Below are 19,300 nucleotides of genomic sequence, written 5' to 3'. Positions count from 1 at the left end.
TCCCTTATAATTTTTGTCATCATTGCAAAGATGAGAGAAAATATGGAGGGCCGAGAGATATTAGATGGCACAGAACACTGGGCTTTGATTTAGGAAGTCCCGAGTTCAAATCCAGAGTTAGACACTTACTAGCTATGTGACCCTGAGCAAATCATGCGATCTCTCTTTGCCTCAATTTCCTCATCTATAAAATGAGAATGATGATAGCATCTACCTCCCAGGGTTGTTATATGTTTCAAATGAGGTAGTAATTATAAAGGACTTAGCACTGTGCCTCGCACATAGTAAACACATATAAATATTATTTATTTATTATTATTCATGAATATATTGTGTCTGGAAGGCTGGTGGCTAACCATTTCTTAGCCTTCCACTATTTTGTAATCCTCAAATGGAATCGAAGTGATCCTTACTTCTTTATGATTCTAGAATGGGATAGAAACATTTATTCACTTTGCAACAAAACAGTAGGAATCCCAGGGACATTCTTAGTTCTGTTGTAAATCAGCTTAGCACTAAGAAGAGTATTTAAGCAGAAGCCAAAGGAACCACCTGTTAGGAAAAACATGGAGGCCATTTCTACAAGAATCATAGTGCAATGAAATTGGCTCTGCAGTTAATGGAACCTAGATTCACATTCCATCTCTGACACTATTAAAGTCACTTGTGTAATTTAGGCAGGTTAGTTACCTTCCCTGAGCTTACTTTTCTCATGGATAAAATGAAAGGATTGGACAAGATGGCTTGCCAGATCCCTTCCAGTTCTGGTTCTATGATCCTCATAATTTTTGCATCAGACAGACATGGACACAAAATCAGAACAGAGCCTCAGTCATAGACTCTCAGAGTTGGCAGAGACCTCCAAGGCCAACTAATACAACTAGTTGTACTCATGTACATCTACTCATGTATTCATATACTCATGGATTTCTTTTACATTTCCTCAAAGTGATCAATTGCCTTTTCTGTAGGATCTCTAATAAGGGGGAAGCAATGCCTTCTTGAGGAAGCTCACTCCATATTTGGTTAACTCTAACTGTTAGACAGCTTTTCCATATACAGAACTCAGTAAACCTCTCTCTGTCTCTGTCTCTGTCTCTCTGTTTCTCTGTGTGTCTCTCTTTCTCTGTGTGTGTCTCTCTGTCTCTCTCTGTCTCTGTTTCTCTCTCTGTCTCTGTCTCTCTCTGCCTCTTTCTCTCTGTCTCTCTCTCTCTGTCTCTCTCTCTGTGTGCCTCTTTCTCTGTCTCTGTCTCTGTCTCTGTCTCTCTCTCTGTCTCTCTCTTTTCAACCTACTGATCCCATTACTGCTCTAGGGCAAATCACAAATTTTGCTCTTCTGAGATAGCTCTTCAGCTATTGAAAGATAGCTGTCTCACTTGTACAATCCCCACCCCCACTCCCCATTTTTTATCTTCAGATTAATAGCCTCATTTTCTTTAATTTCATAACGTTAAATTGAAATTCTACCACTTCTCCATTGCTTTTCTCTCAATGACCTCCAGCTTGTCAATGATCTTTCGAAAAGGTGGTCAGTGCTAACTACGATAAAGTGGACTTCAGTAGAATTAAACACCTTCTGTGTTCTGGATACTGCCTTTTTGAATGCAGCAGTTTGAAATTACATTGAATTTACTTCCTCCCTCCTTCCCTCCTTCTCTTCCTCTCCCCCTCCCCCCTCCCTCCTTCCCTCCCTCCCCCCTTCTTCCCTCCCTTCCTCCTCCTTCCCTCCCTTTCTTCCTTCCTCCCTCCCTCCCTCCTTCCTTCCCTCCTTCCCTTCCTTCCTCCCTCCTTCCTTCCTCCCTCCCTCCCTCCCTCTCTCCTTCCCTTCTTCTTCCTTCCTTCCTTTCTTCCTTCCTTCCTTCCTTCCTTTCTTCCTTCTTCCTTCCTTCCTTCCTTCCTTCCTTCCTTCCTTCCTTCCTTCCTTCCTTCCTTCCTTGTTTCCTTCCTCTTTCTTTCTCTTCCTTTTCTATCTCTTCTTTCTCATTCTCCCTTACCTTTCTTTCTTTTTCTCTGCCATGCCATCCCTTGTATATACAATCCACTAAAATTTCTAGTTATTTCTTTAAAAAAAAGCAAAAACAGGTTCTGTAGAAATCATCTAGTTCAACCAATCCTAAATCTTTCCAGTTCAAAGATTTTAGAATTCTACAAGTTGTTAACTAGTGGGATAGAAGTGGGGCGCATAAAGGTGGGGAAGTAAAGAAGATGGGGAAAGAAATTGTACAACTAGTTCGTGATTTCAATTCTACCTGTATAGCTTTGGGCAATCACTTAAGCTCTCTGGGCTCCAGCTCACTCTTCTATAAAATGAGGGCCTTGCATAAATGACCTCTAAGGTCCCTTCTAGGGTAGGATCTTGTGATCATGTGTTTGCCGATTAAGTAAAACCATAGGAAATCGCAAAAGGAAGAAGATTAGGTACTAGAAGAAAAGTCTGACCCGGAGCAGACCAAACACCCTCTCCCTGATGGGGTACTCGAACCCTAGGATCGCGGGCAGGAGGGCCCCGCCTCTGGCTTGTGGGGCTGTCCTGTCCCCGCCCCGGGGGCTGTTGCAGCAGGTGCTGCACCCAGCAGGAAGCTGCCGTAGCTGCTACAGTTCAGCCCGCACCCTGGGCTTGTCACAGCGCTGTTTCAGGAGCCAGGACACGCCGCCACTGGAATCCCTAAATCCACCAGCCATCACCGTGCTCCCCACAGCTCGCCTGCACTTGAGCTGTTGGGACCCCAGACCGCCAGCCAGCTGAGCAAGTTTGCAGGAAGGTGACCCCGGCCAGCCACACCGCCTTCTCTGTCAGGGTCTCATCGAGGCTCCCTGCAACTTCCTCACCCCCCACCCCACGACGCCTTCAGCGGACTGGCTGGAGGACCACGAACAGAACAGGGGTGAAGTCCCCAAGTCCCCGTGGGGACTTTTTTTCCTTGCATTCGCCCCACCCCGTCAGCCACCTTTGTCTGTCCCACTCAGGCTTGGCGGGACCTCTACACTCCGGGAAGATGAGTGGCACAGAGAAGGATCCGGATTTGGGCCAAAGCGGGGACCCGGGTCCTGAGCCCGAGGAGTGCCCCCAGGTCGAGTTTGACTTCTCCATCCTATTCGATTATGATTATATGAACCCTGTAGAAGGTGGGTGGCGGCCCCGCGCCGCGCGGGGCCGGGTAGGGCTGGGCTGACAGACAGACTGGGGCAGGCAGCAGGCGGGGCTCAGCTCCGGGCAGGCAGCCAGGGGAGGGGGCTGGGGCACAACCGTGCCGCATCGGTCCCCTTTCCCGGGGGCTGCAGCAGCTTACTGCAGACCCTGGGGACCGGGGCTGTTTCTCCTTCTCGCACCAAGGTGAGAAGGAGGTGGCAAGGCGGGGACTCAGCTTCTCATTCTCTTATTAACCCTTAAAGGACCCCGCTTCTACCCCTGGTGGGGAGACTGGGGCTGACGGCTCCCTTTCTTTTGTGGGGGAGCCCCAGTGTTGAGACCAGTGGTGCCTTCTGGCCAGGTTAGGTAGTTGTGAAGTAGTACCTTCCATAAAGCCAATGATCTGAAGAAATATGGTGTAGCTGCAACACTGGCTGAAATTGATGTTGGAGGATATGGGTTCAAATACTGACTTGGTGGCTTTCGGCAAGACGTTTTTCTGATCCTCACTTTCCTCTGAAAAAAGAGGGAGTCCTACTAAATTTCTAAGATTTCTTCCATGCTCCCTTAGGTGATAACAATAATGAACATTTATATCACACTTCAAAATTTATAAAATTCTTTGCAGTCTTATTTGAGTCTTTCAACAAAGTGAAAAATTTATGCAGGTATTATTATCCCCGTTTAAGCACGAGGACACTGAGGCACAGGGAAGTTAAGCCGTGGTCACACAGCAGGTATCATTGGCGGGATATAAACAGGATTCTTTTAAATCCCATTATCTCTACAAATCTTTTCCAACTCTAAAATCCTATGATTGAAATATGTGAAATTTAAAAATTAAAAGTTTTGAGCATCACATAATACAAGAATTAGAAGGCTAGGAAATAATACTGGGTATAGTAGGAAGGCAATATTGGACTGAGAAGAGTAGACTGAGAGGGAGAAGTCCTAATTGAGCTTAATGGAAACCATTTAAAGTAGCTGCTAATCATCTCAGATAGCCTAGTAGAGACTGGCCATTTATTACTTAGGTCCATGGTTGTTTATGCTTCTGAAGAGCTTAGGGAAGAGGTTAAATATAATAGCAGTTCTAAAGGTGGTTTTCCTTAGTTGTTTTGAGGCCAGCCCATTTCCTCCTATGCTCTGTGGCTGCTTGTATCATTCAAATCAGTGAGTGGAGAGTGATGTGCTAACTTCTTAAATTGTTTGTGCAGTGGTATTCTTCCTCCCTTGATGATGGGGGGCAGCCTTGTGTTAAGGTTCTCAAAAAAAGCAATTTGCTGTCCCTCAGGATGGGTAATTGGTCTGTTCCTGCCCTGCTGTAATTAGAGTCAGGGGGACTTTCCCACTTTTTGTTAGGTGCTAAACTCAGCTGGTCACACTATACAAACATAAGTGTTCAGTAGAGCAAGGGGAGGTATCATCTTTGGGTCTTGTTAATTAACAAGTTTCCCTGACAAGAGTTGATTTACAAGTCCTTTGAGAAGAGGAGGCTTAGTATGTTTGATAATATTGCCCAGCTTAAGGTTGTGACAGGTTTTTGAAGCATGCTTTCTGGCAGTGTGTAATGATTTCAGTAGAAATCTTTTCAGTAGGGGAACAAATCTTTCACACATATTTCTATTTGTTTTTCTTCTGGTGAATAGAATTAGTGCTCAATCAAACTGGCTACAGAGCTTCTTGAGAGCAGTGGTTGCCTTCTGTCTCCTTATCCCCTGTAACACCTAACACAGCAGGTGCTTAATAAAAGCTCAGAATTTCAGAGGTGGAAGCAATTTTAGAATATAGAATCACAAAACTGAAAGAGTCCATTTTGTTCAGCAATTCTCAAAGTGTGGTCTGGAAACTTCTGGATGTCCCTGAGACTCTTTCAGGGATTCTGACAGGTGAAAACTATTTTCATAATAATTCAAAAATGTTTTATGGTAAATATCTATAGATTTAACCCACAAAAGCAAAACTATTTGAGAGTAGTTCTAAGTGATTTTTCAGAATATGAGTCCTAAGATTTAAAAAAATATGAGAACCATCAACTTAGTCCCCCATCTTCACTTTGCAAATGGAGAAACTGAAGTCCAGTTTTACTGATGTTTAACTAGAGAAAGTTTACTCTTTCCATTATCAACATCCATTCTATTCTGAGAGTTATCTCTCTGGTCCCCTGTTTGCCATCAGTCGAATGTGTGGAAATGATAATTAGTATTAATTTTATTTTAGCCAAGGATGGAAATAATTAGCATGTGAAGAAAAACAAATTCTAAAGTTGCAATCTGGAGAGCATTCTTTGCTTTGAAAAGATACCATTGAGAATCTGCAAAGAGTCCAAGCCAAAGTCAGTGGTCTTTTCATTTACCAAGATTAAAGTATGTTATGTAGAGAACTATTTAACCTCCCTCCCAGATCTGCAATCAATGGGGCTTACTAGTATGCATTGGGTAGATTGTATGTGGAATCATTTCAGAGCAGATCTTTATGGAAGATGTTTTCTAAACATTTTTCCTTTGCAAATGGATTATGGGCTTGACAATCTTGCTGTCTGGTTCCTTGGTTTCTAAAACATACCTGGGGAGGATTCTGAAATTAATTAATTCAGCAAATGTTTATCAAGTTTCCTGTTATGTAAAGAGCATTGTATTAGGTACTAGAGATACACAGGGATAAATTAGTCTTTTAATAGGATGGAGAGGACATGTATGAAAATATACTATAACACATATTTAAATATTATAAATGTCTAATAATACAGAATGTTATGAGATCAGATGAAGGAATGATCTGTTTAAACATTGCCACTCTGGGGGTATCCCCAGAGTGCTAGAAAATGGCAGGTATCTGTAGTCACAAATTATGAGAGCCTGACTCCCAGAGTGGAAAGAGTATGAATGTGGAGTAAATTGCTCCAGATGTCCAGCTTCTCCAATACTGTTGCAAGGACAATAGTGCCAGCTTTTGTCCAGTTGCACATATTGATTCTCCGGAAGGGCTGTGGCCATCTCAGCTTCTTAGATCCTTCAATTCCATGTGGTTGTTGCTTCTCTTTGCTTTGGGGCTTCATTTCAAACCATGATGTTGTTTATAAGAAATATTTAGAGCTTTACTCATAACTATGGGCATGTGTACACTGCAGAAATTGACTATGTTGTATATATATATATTATACACACACACATATATATGTATATATATGTATACATATATATATATATAACTGCTGTATGAATGTTTTATGATAAAGGGGAAAGGGAGAGGAGAAATAGGTAACTGGCATGGTAGATAAATCACTGGATTTGGAATCATGAAAACCTGAATTCAAATTGTACCTCAGATATTAACTATGTGACCCTAAGCAAGTAATGTAACTTCCCTCTGCCTCTGTTTCCAAATATGTAAAATAGAGATAATAGTTTCTTTTTTTCATAAAATTGTTGTGAAGATCAAGTGAAGTCACATATAAAGTATTTTTTAAACTTTAAAACACTATATAAATATTAGTTATTGTTTTTTATAATTGTTTTTATAATTATTATTATAATTGGGACTATATCCATGATTTCACTGATAAAAAGAATTTCCTCTACCAATGTAGATTGGTATCTTCCCTGTAATGTGTAAGCTTACAGAGTTGCTTGGAATACAGAAAATAAATTACTTGTCCAAGGTCACACAACCTATTTGTGTCAGAAACAGGACTTGAACCTATTTCTTTATGACTGTTATGATCATATGGATTTTATGTTAAATAACTCAAAGTTTTTCTTGCCTAGGGAGAAATGGACTTTACTAGAAATCACATTTCTCTTCTGCATAGGATCTGATTCAATCCAGCAAAGATTTATTAAATATCTATCAGGGTCAAAGCACTGCATTTTAGAGTAGTGGTTATAACTGCTAATATATGTTAGCCTGACAGCCAGGCACTATTATTATTCTAATTTTACAGATAAGGAAACTGAGACTTAGAGCAACTTGCTCATTGTCACACAAATACCCAATGTCCAAAATGTGTTTCTTGCTTCTAAGTGCCAGTACTTTATAATGTTTTACTATGGCATGTTGTCTCTCAACTATTTTAAGTTTGGTCTCATTTAAAATGGGATCAACTAGATAATCAACTAGATGATTTTACATTTGGAATAATAATTTTAAACATTCTGAAAAACATCTTAGAGCTCAAATTCTTTTATATATGCATGCTCTTTAGCTGACATTCTTTCATCCCAAATGTAGTGCTATAAATCAGATATATATGTATATGTATATACATATATTTATATACACACATATGAAAGGTAGTATGGCATAGTAGGGAGCTGGTTTCAGAGTCAGAAAGACTTGGATTCAGGTTAAGGATTTAAGTTCTGACTTTGATATGCTATGTAGATGACTCTAAGCAAATTACTAAATCTCTTTTTTGCTCAAAAAATTTTTATATGACCCAGATATATAGGTATATGAAATAGGTATGCAAATTAAATATAATGAAATATAAAGAAATTTATTTTAAAACAATTTCTTGGTATACATGCATGCTATAATATTACCATTTATTAAAAATAAAAGCAAATTTGTATACTTATGTTTATTTTTACATAAAAGAATTAAATCTTGGTGGAATATTTGATACTGCAGGATACAGAGAATTCAGAAACTTTTTACTGTTGCCAAATTTTTCATGACCTCCCACATTCAGTTATATGATCTCATGTAGGGTTGTGACCCACAATTTGAGAAGCTTCAATCTAGATATTTTTTTTAACAGCATTGGTTCTTAGAGAAGACGCTGATATGCTTTAAAAGAGGAAGTTTTTTCATCTGTTAGTACCCTATACCAGTGAAATTACAGGTCCATATTCTACCCCCACCCTTCAGAGTTGGTTAAGCTATCTTGTCTTTGTCTCAGATTAGGCAGTTAACTTCCAGATAATTCATATCTTCTTGTATCACTCTTCCGTCACATTGTGAATACACATAAAAAAGGACAATGCATTGTAATAATAGAAAATATGCTGATATGTGTGTGTGTCAAGAGACTTAAGTTCAAGTATAAGGTCTTTTACTAACTAATGGTTTGATCCTGGTGAGTTGCTTTCTCTTTCTGAGACAGTTTCTTCATTTGAAAGATGAAGGCATTGAAGTAGAGGAGCTTTCTTTTCCAGCTTAAACATGTATTTATACTATCAATTAGATATAGTGGTTTATATGACCAAGTCAGGGAAGAGTATAGTATACTGGAAAGACTGCAGGATTTAGAGTTAGAAAGTTCAAATCCCAACTCTACTACTTATTGGCTGACCCTAGCAAATGTCTTCACCTTTCTAGTTCTCACCTGCAAAATGAGGGAGTTATATATTTACTTTAAGATTCTTTCCAACCTTTCAATGTATAATTCCACTTTCTTTTATGTTTTGAATGCTAATATCATGGATCAAAACTTAATGCTTATTTCAGTAACATTGTTTTTTAATGCTTCAGAAGCAATTGTTTGGTTTGCTGTCCACTGGTTTGCAGTCTTAGTTACAATTTATAATTTGAAAATTCACCATTATAAATTTTAGGAGTTTTTAAAGTAGTTTCACTCTGGATAAGCTATTTCCTAGCAGGCATATTAAACACCTGTAGTATGATGTAAAAATGTTATCATCAGTGCTAGACTAACACAGGCTGAGTTTGATAAATAAAGTTTCAAAGGAGCAGTTAGGTGAAATAAATAATGAAATGAAATAATCTCTCTTTTGTGATATATATATATTATTGCATATATATATTAATATATATGAAATTAAATGGATTAAACTCAATTTCATCCTTTAGAAAATACAAATTATAAATATTTTAATATTATGTAATTGTAATCAGACATGTAATGCAGTTTCTTTGAAGAAATTTAGATGAATTCTTAAATGCTCTATTGAGATTTCAAGAATATCCATACTTGAATGTTCAGCTAGCATAAAAATTCATTATTTTCTACTTTTGGATGCCAAAATTCAGTTTACCACTAATAATTTCTATAGTTTTTTACCTTTAAAATTTGTATGCTTTGAAAGTTTAATCTTTGATTACATTTTGAGCTTTGAAAACACAATGCTCAAATAATTGGTGTAATGGAAAAAGTGCTTGATTTTCGATCAGAAAAACCTGAGCTTGGATTCTAAATTTCACAGTCACTTACTATCTAAATAATTTTAGACTCAACACTTGATGTCCTTTGGATGTAACTTTTCCATTCATAAAAAGAGGCTGTCAAACTAGATTAGAGGTATCACTCTTAACACCTGCCTCCAAACTCCCAAATAGAATTGAGCTGGATTAAAATGTACTTGGGAAATGCTTGACAAAATATATACAAGTACAATGTAATATAGATAGTGTTAACTAGTGGTTTTCTAAGTCAATATTCAGCCACTGGGATTCCTTTTAAATAAGATGGTAGTTGATTTCTAAGATCCTTTCTAGCTCTAAACCTATGAACTGATCAATTCAAAATTCATCCTTTATTGAAGAGAATAAAGTCTTTTTGACCAGCAAATTCCACATGTTGAGTGAGCCTCTTCTAATTATTAGGACTTTACATTTTGGCTGGAAAGATAGTATCTAGTGACAGCCTCTTCATTGATATTGATGGTAGGGGAATCATGGAGACAATCATGCAACTGTGTGAACCAAATTTTGCCCTCTGTAGGGTAGCCTAAGCATTTAGGAAAGAGCTCATAGCCCAAGTTTTTTCTCTTCAATCAGCTTGAAATGTCTATTCTCCACTAGTGACTCAGTGAAGAGATTTGTTAAATCCTGATCATATCTATGATTTATTAAATCCTGATCATATCTATGACAATAACCATGGGGCCCACCACATGGTTGAGCTCTACAAAAATTAGGTTTCTGTATTGAGAGAGGCATCATGGGTTAGCAGAAAAAATACTAGAATTGTAGGGTTTTTTTTAAAAAATTCAGTTCAAATCCTAGTTCTGTCACATATTGGCCATGTGGCTTTGATCCATTTCTTCATTTCTCTGGGCTTCATCTGTGAAATGAGGAGATTGGGTCAGATGATACCCCAAGTCCCATTTATATTATAAGAAGGAAAATACCTTTGGGTTTTGAACTCCTTTGACCTCAACTAACCTATGACGTCTTGTACAGTACAACTAAGAAAGAAGAAAACAAGTTGTTGGTTGGGGTTACACACATCCTGACCCTAAAATAGGCCAGATCCTCGTTTAGTGAGAAATGAGGCTAAGAAAGAGATGTTTAATGAAATGAGAAGTGTTTGTATATCATAAACCTTTAGTTTGATGTAAATAGGAGAGAGAGTTAAATTTCAGGTCTACTTATACCTCTAACTGACTTTGAGGTGTTAGTTTTCATTTTTGTAAAATAAGAGAGTTGGGTTAGACATGACGTTTATATTTTATGTTCTCAGGTCTCATCCAACTTTAACATTCTATAGACTAAAGTTTTTTCTTGTTTTAATATTCTTAATTTAATATTAAATAAAATTTAATATGAGTTGAGTCCATTCTTAGTTAACTGATAACTCAAGATATTTGCAGATAAATCTTTATGGTATAAACTTTAGCTGGGATTTTGGTATTTTAAATGAGTTGCCACTGCAACCAAAAAAAAACGCTTGGGAAGGAATAAATGAATCTATCAAATACCTCTTAAGAAAATTTGGAAACATTTGTAATAACAAGTACCCCCTCTATACACAAAGACAGCCATGGCTCTTGACTTGAGTCCTTGGATGGAATTGTAAATCCAAGTTGTTCAGTCTCTAAATGCATCTGGTTCTATCTTTAAATTATATTCTGATCATGTGTTGCTTAATAGTGCCATAGTTTTGGGCTTTTACTTGGTTGGGCATGGAAGAAGGTAAAAAGAAAGTCTTTCATCCTGTATAGCATATGAATGGAGTTCCCTTGTGGCAACTTGGCTCCCACTTGCAGATGACTTGGTTCCTGTTGTCCAAAAGTGTCCCATACCCTCAGATAGTCATTGATGGCTCTTTACATGGGACCAAATGAAGCCTGCCTTGGAAATGATGTGTGATTCTGTGGCTCTCAGACAGGAAGATCATTCTCTTTTTCTTTCTTCCCTGGCACAGGAAGTAGATTCAATGACTATGCAATTTAGGCTTTTGTGGGGAAGGTAACCTAGAGATTAGAGTTCTACCAGATTGTAGACTGACTAAGCTAAGGGAAAACATGCTATCCTCTCTTTTCCCCTCGTCCCCCCCACCCATCCTCACACACCCTATCATCAATAACAACAACAAAATTCCAAGCCAGTTTTATTTACTATAAAGAATATGATATTTCATTCTTGAGAGTTTCTTATCTTTCCGGTTGTTGCTATTTATTCAAATTAGAGTCAGAGCATCTGAGCAAGTATATATTTTCAGTGGGCAATTCCACATGATGCTGGAACACCAGAATTGAATGAATTGTTTCCAATTTTTTGAAATAAAATGACAGAAAAACAAAAAGAAAACTTCCAAACATAATAGGAATGATTGATGATAGGAGTTTTAAAATAATAGTCCTTTTTGATTTTACATAGTATTTTCTGGCTAGATAATGTAGTGATTCAAGTGTTGAACTTGTGGAGTCAGGATTACTGGGACACTTCTTAGCTTTGTAATTTTGGGTAAATCCCTTAATCTTAGTTTGCTTCAATTCTTTCTCCTGAGAAAAAAAGATTATAGTATCTACCTCTTAGGGTTTGTGAGAATCAAATGTGATTTTATTTGTAAAGCACTTAGCATGGTGTTTAGCACATAGGATTATCATTATCATAGTCACTCAATCTCACAAAATAGGCAAAGCCAAGTGACATGATCTCCATTTTGCAAACAGGAAACTGGGTTCTCAGAAGTGAGAAGTTCACAGAAACAAGGCTAGAATAGTTTAGAGTAAGGATTTGAATCTAGGCCTTTTGACTTGCAGTCTGATTCTCTTGCTAAAATAAAATTTGTTTTGGAGATTATCCTGTGATGAGGTGTGATATTGTGGTGCATTCATTTAAAGTACAGTTCTTGAAATCAGGGAGAGCCCAGGTTCAAATTCTGTCTGTCCAATGCTTACTATGTGACTCCGAGCAAGTCACTTGAGCTGTATGGCTCTCAGTTAAGTGAGATGATTGATTTAATGATCTCCACTAGCACTTCAAAATCTAAGATCTTAATTGGGATTTAAGATATGTGTGTGAAGGAACCCAACATCCTACCTCTTTTGTTTTAAAAATGTGCTAGCTGTTCTTATTTCTTTTTTTTTTTTTAAATACTCTCACCTCTTGCTGAACATTCCCATCAGAAGAAAGAGGACTTCTCAGTTAAGCACTTAGAAACATCCCTACAAAAGCATGCTACTGAACCAGCTTGTGCATACCAGCAAAGAGCTAGAAGCAAATGGAAAAGAAAGGTGGTGTCATGAATAAAGGCTATATTCAGTTGGGAAGACCTGAATTTAATTCCTTCAGACATTTAATAATTTGTGACCCTGAGCCAGATATTTTAACCCTCCTTGCGATTCAGTTTCCTCATTTGTAAAATTAGGGGGTTGATCTTGATGGTCTCTAAATCCAAATCTATGATTCTACTGTTAAGCTTCTGTAGTAGTTGTTGTAAACCAGACACATGGTCCATTTATTAAGCGGGGCCTAATCATATAGGAGTGGCCCTTCAGGCCCGAGACTGAGATCTGTAGTCAATGAGATCATCCTGGTTGCTATGGCAAGGAAAGGAATGTCATTAATTCAGGTTGGCAGTGACCACTGCTTACGTGTGCCCAAGACAACAGGAACATGGTTCTGACACAAAAGCTGTGGGGAGAAAGTGTAGAAAAAAAAACAAACAAACCCCAAATTTGGATTTTAACTTGACTTCACAAAATAGGGAAGTCACACTTGTGGAGAATGCCAAGTGGTTCAATAGTCAGAAGGCAGTGTGTCCTTCTGAATAATCCAGAGGGATCTCTGCTGAGAAGCTTCCTAATAGTAAAAAGAAACAAACCATTTTTGTTCAGCTCAGTTTAGCAGCAGGAGTTCTGCTGGTCTGCCAGGGTCTGCTGCGTAGGAATGTGGGGTATGCATCGCCTTCCAACACAGTAGGATTTTCTTTCTATTTTCTAGGTCTTCTTACCCTTTTTCGATGGATTTAGTTGTTACAAGCTCTGTCACTGAGGCTTGATCAATTTCTTCCCATTGGAAATACATTTCAACCACTGAAAATATATTTCAACATACTTCCAAAGCTCAAAGCCCTTTCCTATGCTTGCTTAATGAGGTGGGCCTGAATCTGGCCAGGATACTGAGATGTATCACTGCTCTTGGCTCTCTTCTCTTGCAATTTGACCTCTGTCCTGATATTCTGAGTCTCAAAAGAAATCCCTTTCTTCATTCATTCATTCAAAACACACTTATTAATCTTCCACTGTATGTCCAAGGCCTTAGAAAGATACAGAAATAAGTCAGATATAGTTCTCCACAATTTGGCTAGTGGCAGGGAGTTGGGTTGAAGGCAAACGCCCAAATGTGTGATGAAGATGTATGCATAAGGAGAGAGAAAAATTGCTTTGATGTTAGACTTAAAATAGGCAGGCAAAAGATATGGCATAAAAGTGTCAGGTACAGTGGATAGAGCACCAGACCTGGAGTCAGAAAGACAAGTTCAAATCTAGTCTGTGACATTTACTGTGTGACCTTGAGCAAGTCACTTGATCCCATTTGCCTCAGTTTTCTCATCTGTAAAATGAGCTGGAGAAGGAAACCACTCTAGTGTGTTTGCTAAGAAAACCCTAAATGGGGTATGCCAGACATAATTGAAATGAATGAATAAAAAGAGGTATCAAACTCACCTGTAAAACTCCTATGGACTGAACTAGATTAAAATGTAATTGGGAAATGTTTTTTTTAAAATAATAGAAAGGGGCAATTAGATGGCACAGTGGATAGAGCACTGACCCTGGAGTCAGGCAGATCTGAGTTCAAATGCAACCTCAGACAATTAACACTTTTTATTTGTGTGATCCTGGGTAAGTCTGCCTTGCTAAAGAAAAAAAAATTAATAACTAAAATACAAGTCAATATGTGATCTACAAGGACATATTTCTAGTTGAGTTTGATACCACTGAAGCATATAATATGTTGGACTGTTGTATGTTTTGTTATATAATGCATGACTGTTATATGATTTCTAGGTAAATCATTTAATTTCTCTCAGCTTCAGTTTCCTTATCAGTAAAATAGTAGTAGTAATGGCAACTATCTTATCAACTCACAGCATTATTGTGAGGATCAAATGAACTAATATATGTAAAATACTTTGCAAGCCTTGAATTGCTATATAAATGTTAGCTATGGTTATATAGACAGAATTTTTTAAATGACATAACTTCCCCATAGCACAACTTCAGAACAAGTGATCCTTCTTTCTATTCTAGTTCATGAGCAGAGACCAGACTCTGTCACTGCCAGCTGTGCTTTTTCAAAATTTTGTCTTTTACTAGTTTGATTTTGTTTGCAGATTCTGTGAAATGCTTTCCTCTAAAAACAGTTGCTCTAGACCTCATGTCTGTTTGTGTGTTAAAAACTACTATTCCAGTTTTCCAACATAAACCAATCTGCATCACTTGCAGGCACTCTCATGACCCAAGATATTTGACTCATTGAAGAAATGTCTAAAAATTATAATTACTAAATATCTATACTAGCCTCTTCTAAACTCCACAGAGCTTTTAAAATAGAGGGATGGGAATCAGTGGTAAGTACTTTACAAATATCTCATTTGAGGAGACTACCTCTCTATCCATTACATCATACCACCTCCCCCACATCCATAGATTTGTGTATTTACATGATATATTACAATAACTTACCATAGATGCTGTGTGTGTGTATTTGGCAGGCCTCTCAGTTATTGCTGATACTTGATGATTCATTGATCATTAAGAAACCCATTACAGTTTCAGTGGGAGTACCTCTAGGAGATGCAGCGAATTTAAGACTTGTTATTTAAAGGCAACTGGCAGTCTTTTAAAAGAGGGCCTTTCATATAGGGGAAATGAATAGACCAGATGAAAAATCCATTTACCTTTCTCAAATTTTTTTGTGATTTCTTTTAGTCCGTTTGCTCAGGAAATTACGAGACACATTGGTGCCGAAGGCAGGATTTGCTTTCTTGCACTCCATCTTCTCCTGTTTCTTTCTGCTGTAAAGCCACAATGCTGCATTTGTGGCATCATAATCGTTTCCACAGCAACAGACTGTGATGTCTCAAACCCAGAGCCTGAGACTCCATACCATCTTAGGATGTGATCTCACCAATTGAGGAGGGTCAGACCACCTCAGGACTTGGATGGGCACAATTCAGGATGTAGATGGAGTTTGGTTCTTTATCAAATGATACCCTTCTCTCTGCAGAGACATGGAGCAGAGCCTGAGCAATGGCACATATGTGAAAGTACAGCCCCCACACCCTAAGTCATTAAACATCTCATGGCACCAGGAAAGAAAAAAAAATTAAATGAACATTTAATACAGGTTCCCTGGCTGGGTTTCTGTTTCAGTAACTCCATTCTACTTCCCCAAAGTCACAGATGGAGAAGTTATTCTCTTACTGCCTGCCCTAAAAGACCTGTTGGGTAGTTGTGTTGGCACAACTCAGCCGTCAAGTTCCACTTCAGACTTGGCAGCGTGTCAGCAGTGGGTGAATGACAAGGCTGAGACATATGGCAGAAGAAAAGTGCCAGGGGAGTCTACATTCCCTATTACTATACTTTTGACAATAGGTTTCAGTGTTTTAACTTTGTTGGCAGGAGGTAATTTTTTTTTAAAGGCATCAATTTTACTAATTTGAGTCAGTCTTGCCAGTAAGCAAGTTCCTAAAATCTCTCAAAGCCAGCCACCTCAGTCCTTGAAATGCTATCCTAATAAATGGGATAACTAGTCTCTAGCTCTTTAAGGAATCCAAAGCACCTAGGTGAAGCAGGTGCTACAGATATTATGATCTCCATTTTACTGGTGAGGAAACAAGAAATGACAAATAACTTGTCCATGGTTCTACATCTATTAAGTGGAAGAACTAGGTTTTGAACCCAGAACTTCTAGCCCCAAGTCAAATATTTTATCATGGAGTTCTCCCTTTGGGTTAAGGCATTGCTATTCCTAGGCTTTTTCTTTCCAAATGGGAATATTCCAGAAATAAATTGCAATACCTGGTTGTGAATTAGTGTATTAGAGTTTTTTCCCCCCTGTGACAGGACAAATGCAAAGTTGAATGGATAGAGTTTTGGAAGTGGGGCTAGGAGTTGGAGAAAAGACAAATTTTGCTGACCTAACAGTTTTGCTGGGAGCCCGCCCTGTCAAAGAAGACAAAGAAAGCATCAAAATGCTGACCAGACCATTTTATTTTTGTTAGTGTTCTTCCTCTTTTTTTTTTGAGGGGATTGGATAGACTTGTATATGAAATGTCCTTATATGATATATTTCAAGGAAGGATGAAATTTTACTTTTAAAGTTTTTTCTTCCCATACCTCTGCAATGACTAAGTCGCAGATCTGCCAAGACCACTGAATAAAATCTAGGTCTCAACCTGGGGATGGTCAGGTTTGTAACTTTGTTATGAACAAATCCTGATGTGATATCTCAGGTAAAGTGCTCCCATCACATCTGAGCAGAGTTGTGTTCAGGTATGAGCACCATGTTTTATGAAGAAAATGGGCACTCTGAAGAGTCCAAAACAGAGTGACTAATATGGCAAGGGAGTTTCCAACCATATATTTTGAAGATTCATTGAAGAAACTATGGAATTTGAATCTAAAGATAAAACTATGCCTTAAAATAGCTGATGGGCAGTAATAGGGAAAGATGAATGAATTATTCTTTGTACATCCAGAAGGCAGAACTAAGACTAACATTTGAAAGTCACAGGGAGGTGGATTTTGGTTGACTCTATGGATGACTTTTCTAATAATTAGAGCAATTTCACAATGGGATGGGATGTTTTAATAGGCAATGATTATTTCATCACTAGAGGTATTTAAACAGAATCTGAATTGCTTGTTAGGGATACTGTAGAGACTATTCATGCATGGGATATTAAGTTGGACTAAAATGCCTTCCAATTTTTAAAATTTATGATTATCAATCAAACAACTGATATGTATTTATTAAGCACCTACTATGTGCCAAGTACTAGGGTAGAAATAAAATGACCAAAATGATTCCTGCATGGAAGGAGCTTGGATTTGATGAGATCATCATTATAGATTGAGAGTTAGAAGGCACCTTAATGTGAACCCAGTTCAAATGTTTCATTTTTTTTGATGAGAATCTGAGGCTAGGAGAAACTGAGTGACTTGCCTATGAACACAAAATAAGGAAGTGTCTGAAGCAGGATTTGAAGTTAATTTTTGCTCTCATGTTGGCTCCTGAGAGCAGAACTAGTAGTAATAGGTGAAAGCTGCAGAGAAATTAATTAAATTAAAAAACACAATAATAACAATTAATATTAATAATAACTAGAATTTTATAACATCCATTGAGATAGGCCTTCTTGCCTTTATTCCCATTATAAAAAATAACCAAAAATGTCCTAACAGAGTTGTCCCAAATAGTATAAGTTTCCTTGAGAGATGGTGGACTCTCCTTAACTGGAAGTCTTTAAGCAAAGGATGAATGAAAACCTTCTTTGGAGAAGAAATTCTTGTACAAATATAGAACCCTTACCATATTTTATTTTTACAAGAATCTTTCACTTCTATTTTATTTCTGGTGCTTATATCCTTTACCTCCATTGATTAGAAGGAGGAACTAATGGAGAGAATGCTGGCGATGAAGTTGGGAAGTCCTGAATCAAATCCCTTCTCAGACACTCAGACTTTTCAGACAGACTTGTGACCGTGGATAAGTCACTTAATCTACTCAATCTCAGTTTTCTAATCTCAAAATGGGGATAATAATAACAGGATTGTAGTGAGGGTCAAATGATACATGGAAAGCATTTTGCAAAATTTGAAGTGCCATATAAATATTAATTGGCATTATTATTACTGGGGAAATAACTAATCAGGAGAACCTTGTGGCAAGGATTCTTGAGGCTCTGTTGTGATTTGATATTGGCATACTGAATGTGAATGTGATCTTTGGGAGAGTACAATTATTGTTTAAATGAAATTAGAGCCAAATTGTCAATGGTTAAGAAAATATTTCATCAATATGCTATTTGTTTATGGTGTTTACTTGTCAAATGCTCCAGGGATCAAGATTTTAATTATTTTAAATTAAAATGTCATCTTCCCTCCCTGCTTCTAGGTTCATCAAGAAATTTAAACAAAAACCAAAAAACCAAAACATAGTTTTTGGATCAAAGACAAATATAAATATTTGAAAATTTTTGTTTAGTAAAAGAGGATTTATTTTTCACTCCAAGATTGTACTAATGAAAGTATTTTAGGTATTTTGCTTCTCAGCACAGAGGGTGTGTTCTTGATAAGGCTGAACAATTTTTTTTTTTTTGATAAGGCCAGATTATTCACTAAGTCATGTCTAAGGTATTGTTATTTGTTTTAGCTGTGCAATCTAGTCTAAGAATATTGTAAACATAGATTTGACTTTGATTGTACAATTTGATTCAAAAGTTAGAACTAATAATTGACAGGAAGGCTTGCTTTTTTTTTTCTTTTTAAGAAATTTGAAATTCGTCTTGATCTTGAACTCAAGACAGGATTCCAGACTTCTGGATTTAATATAAGTTTTGATTTGTTCCAAATTGAACAGAGAGGGGCCAGTCATTTTTTCCAGGCCATTCTCTTGAGTGATAACTGCTTTCTGAGAATGAATCTTCTAAATGGTACTCCCAAGACCAATCCAGAGTGGAAATAAGTAGCAATTTGACCCCTTAATAGAGAGAGTTCCCTGTATAGTCTAAGGAAGATCCCAAGGTAGTTGGAGATTCCACTGTAGGAAGGGCTGTACTCTACAAATGCACCTTTGTATTAAAAGCAAGTTGCATACACAAGCCTCCTGTAAGTGAGTGCATGACTACTGTGAACAGTGACTGTGTTTTCTAAATGCCAAATTGGGAAATATGATTTTGCTGCATTATTTTTTTTCAAAGTCTTATTAAAAGAGAGGCAATGTTGCATAAAGGAGAGCTGGCCTAGAAAC

At 37.6% G+C, this 19,300-nt stretch overlaps 1 protein-coding gene across 3 annotated transcripts in view; it reads left to right on the top strand.

Moving 5' to 3' along the window:
* The first annotated feature begins 2,579 nt into the window (after window positions 1-2,579).
* The window catches only part of NFATC2 (nuclear factor of activated T cells 2), a 188,211-nt gene continuing 171,490 nt past the window's right edge, over window positions 2,580-19,300 (top strand). For all 3 annotated transcript variants that reach the window (XM_051976607.1, XM_051976605.1, XM_051976606.1), the window contains exon 1: window positions 2,580-3,126. In XM_051976607.1, the coding sequence (XP_051832567.1) occupies window positions 2,997-3,126 (130 nt within the window). In that variant the 5' untranslated portion in view covers window positions 2,580-2,996. The remainder of the gene's footprint in view (window positions 3,127-19,300) is intronic.

This window comes from Antechinus flavipes, chromosome 2 (assembly GCF_016432865.1).
Source record: "Antechinus flavipes isolate AdamAnt ecotype Samford, QLD, Australia chromosome 2, AdamAnt_v2, whole genome shotgun sequence".
Classification (NCBI taxonomy): Eukaryota; Metazoa; Chordata; class Mammalia; order Dasyuromorphia; family Dasyuridae; genus Antechinus; species Antechinus flavipes.
The sequence above is the reverse complement of the archived record's forward strand: the minus strand, read 5'-3'. Positions and strand labels throughout refer to the sequence as shown.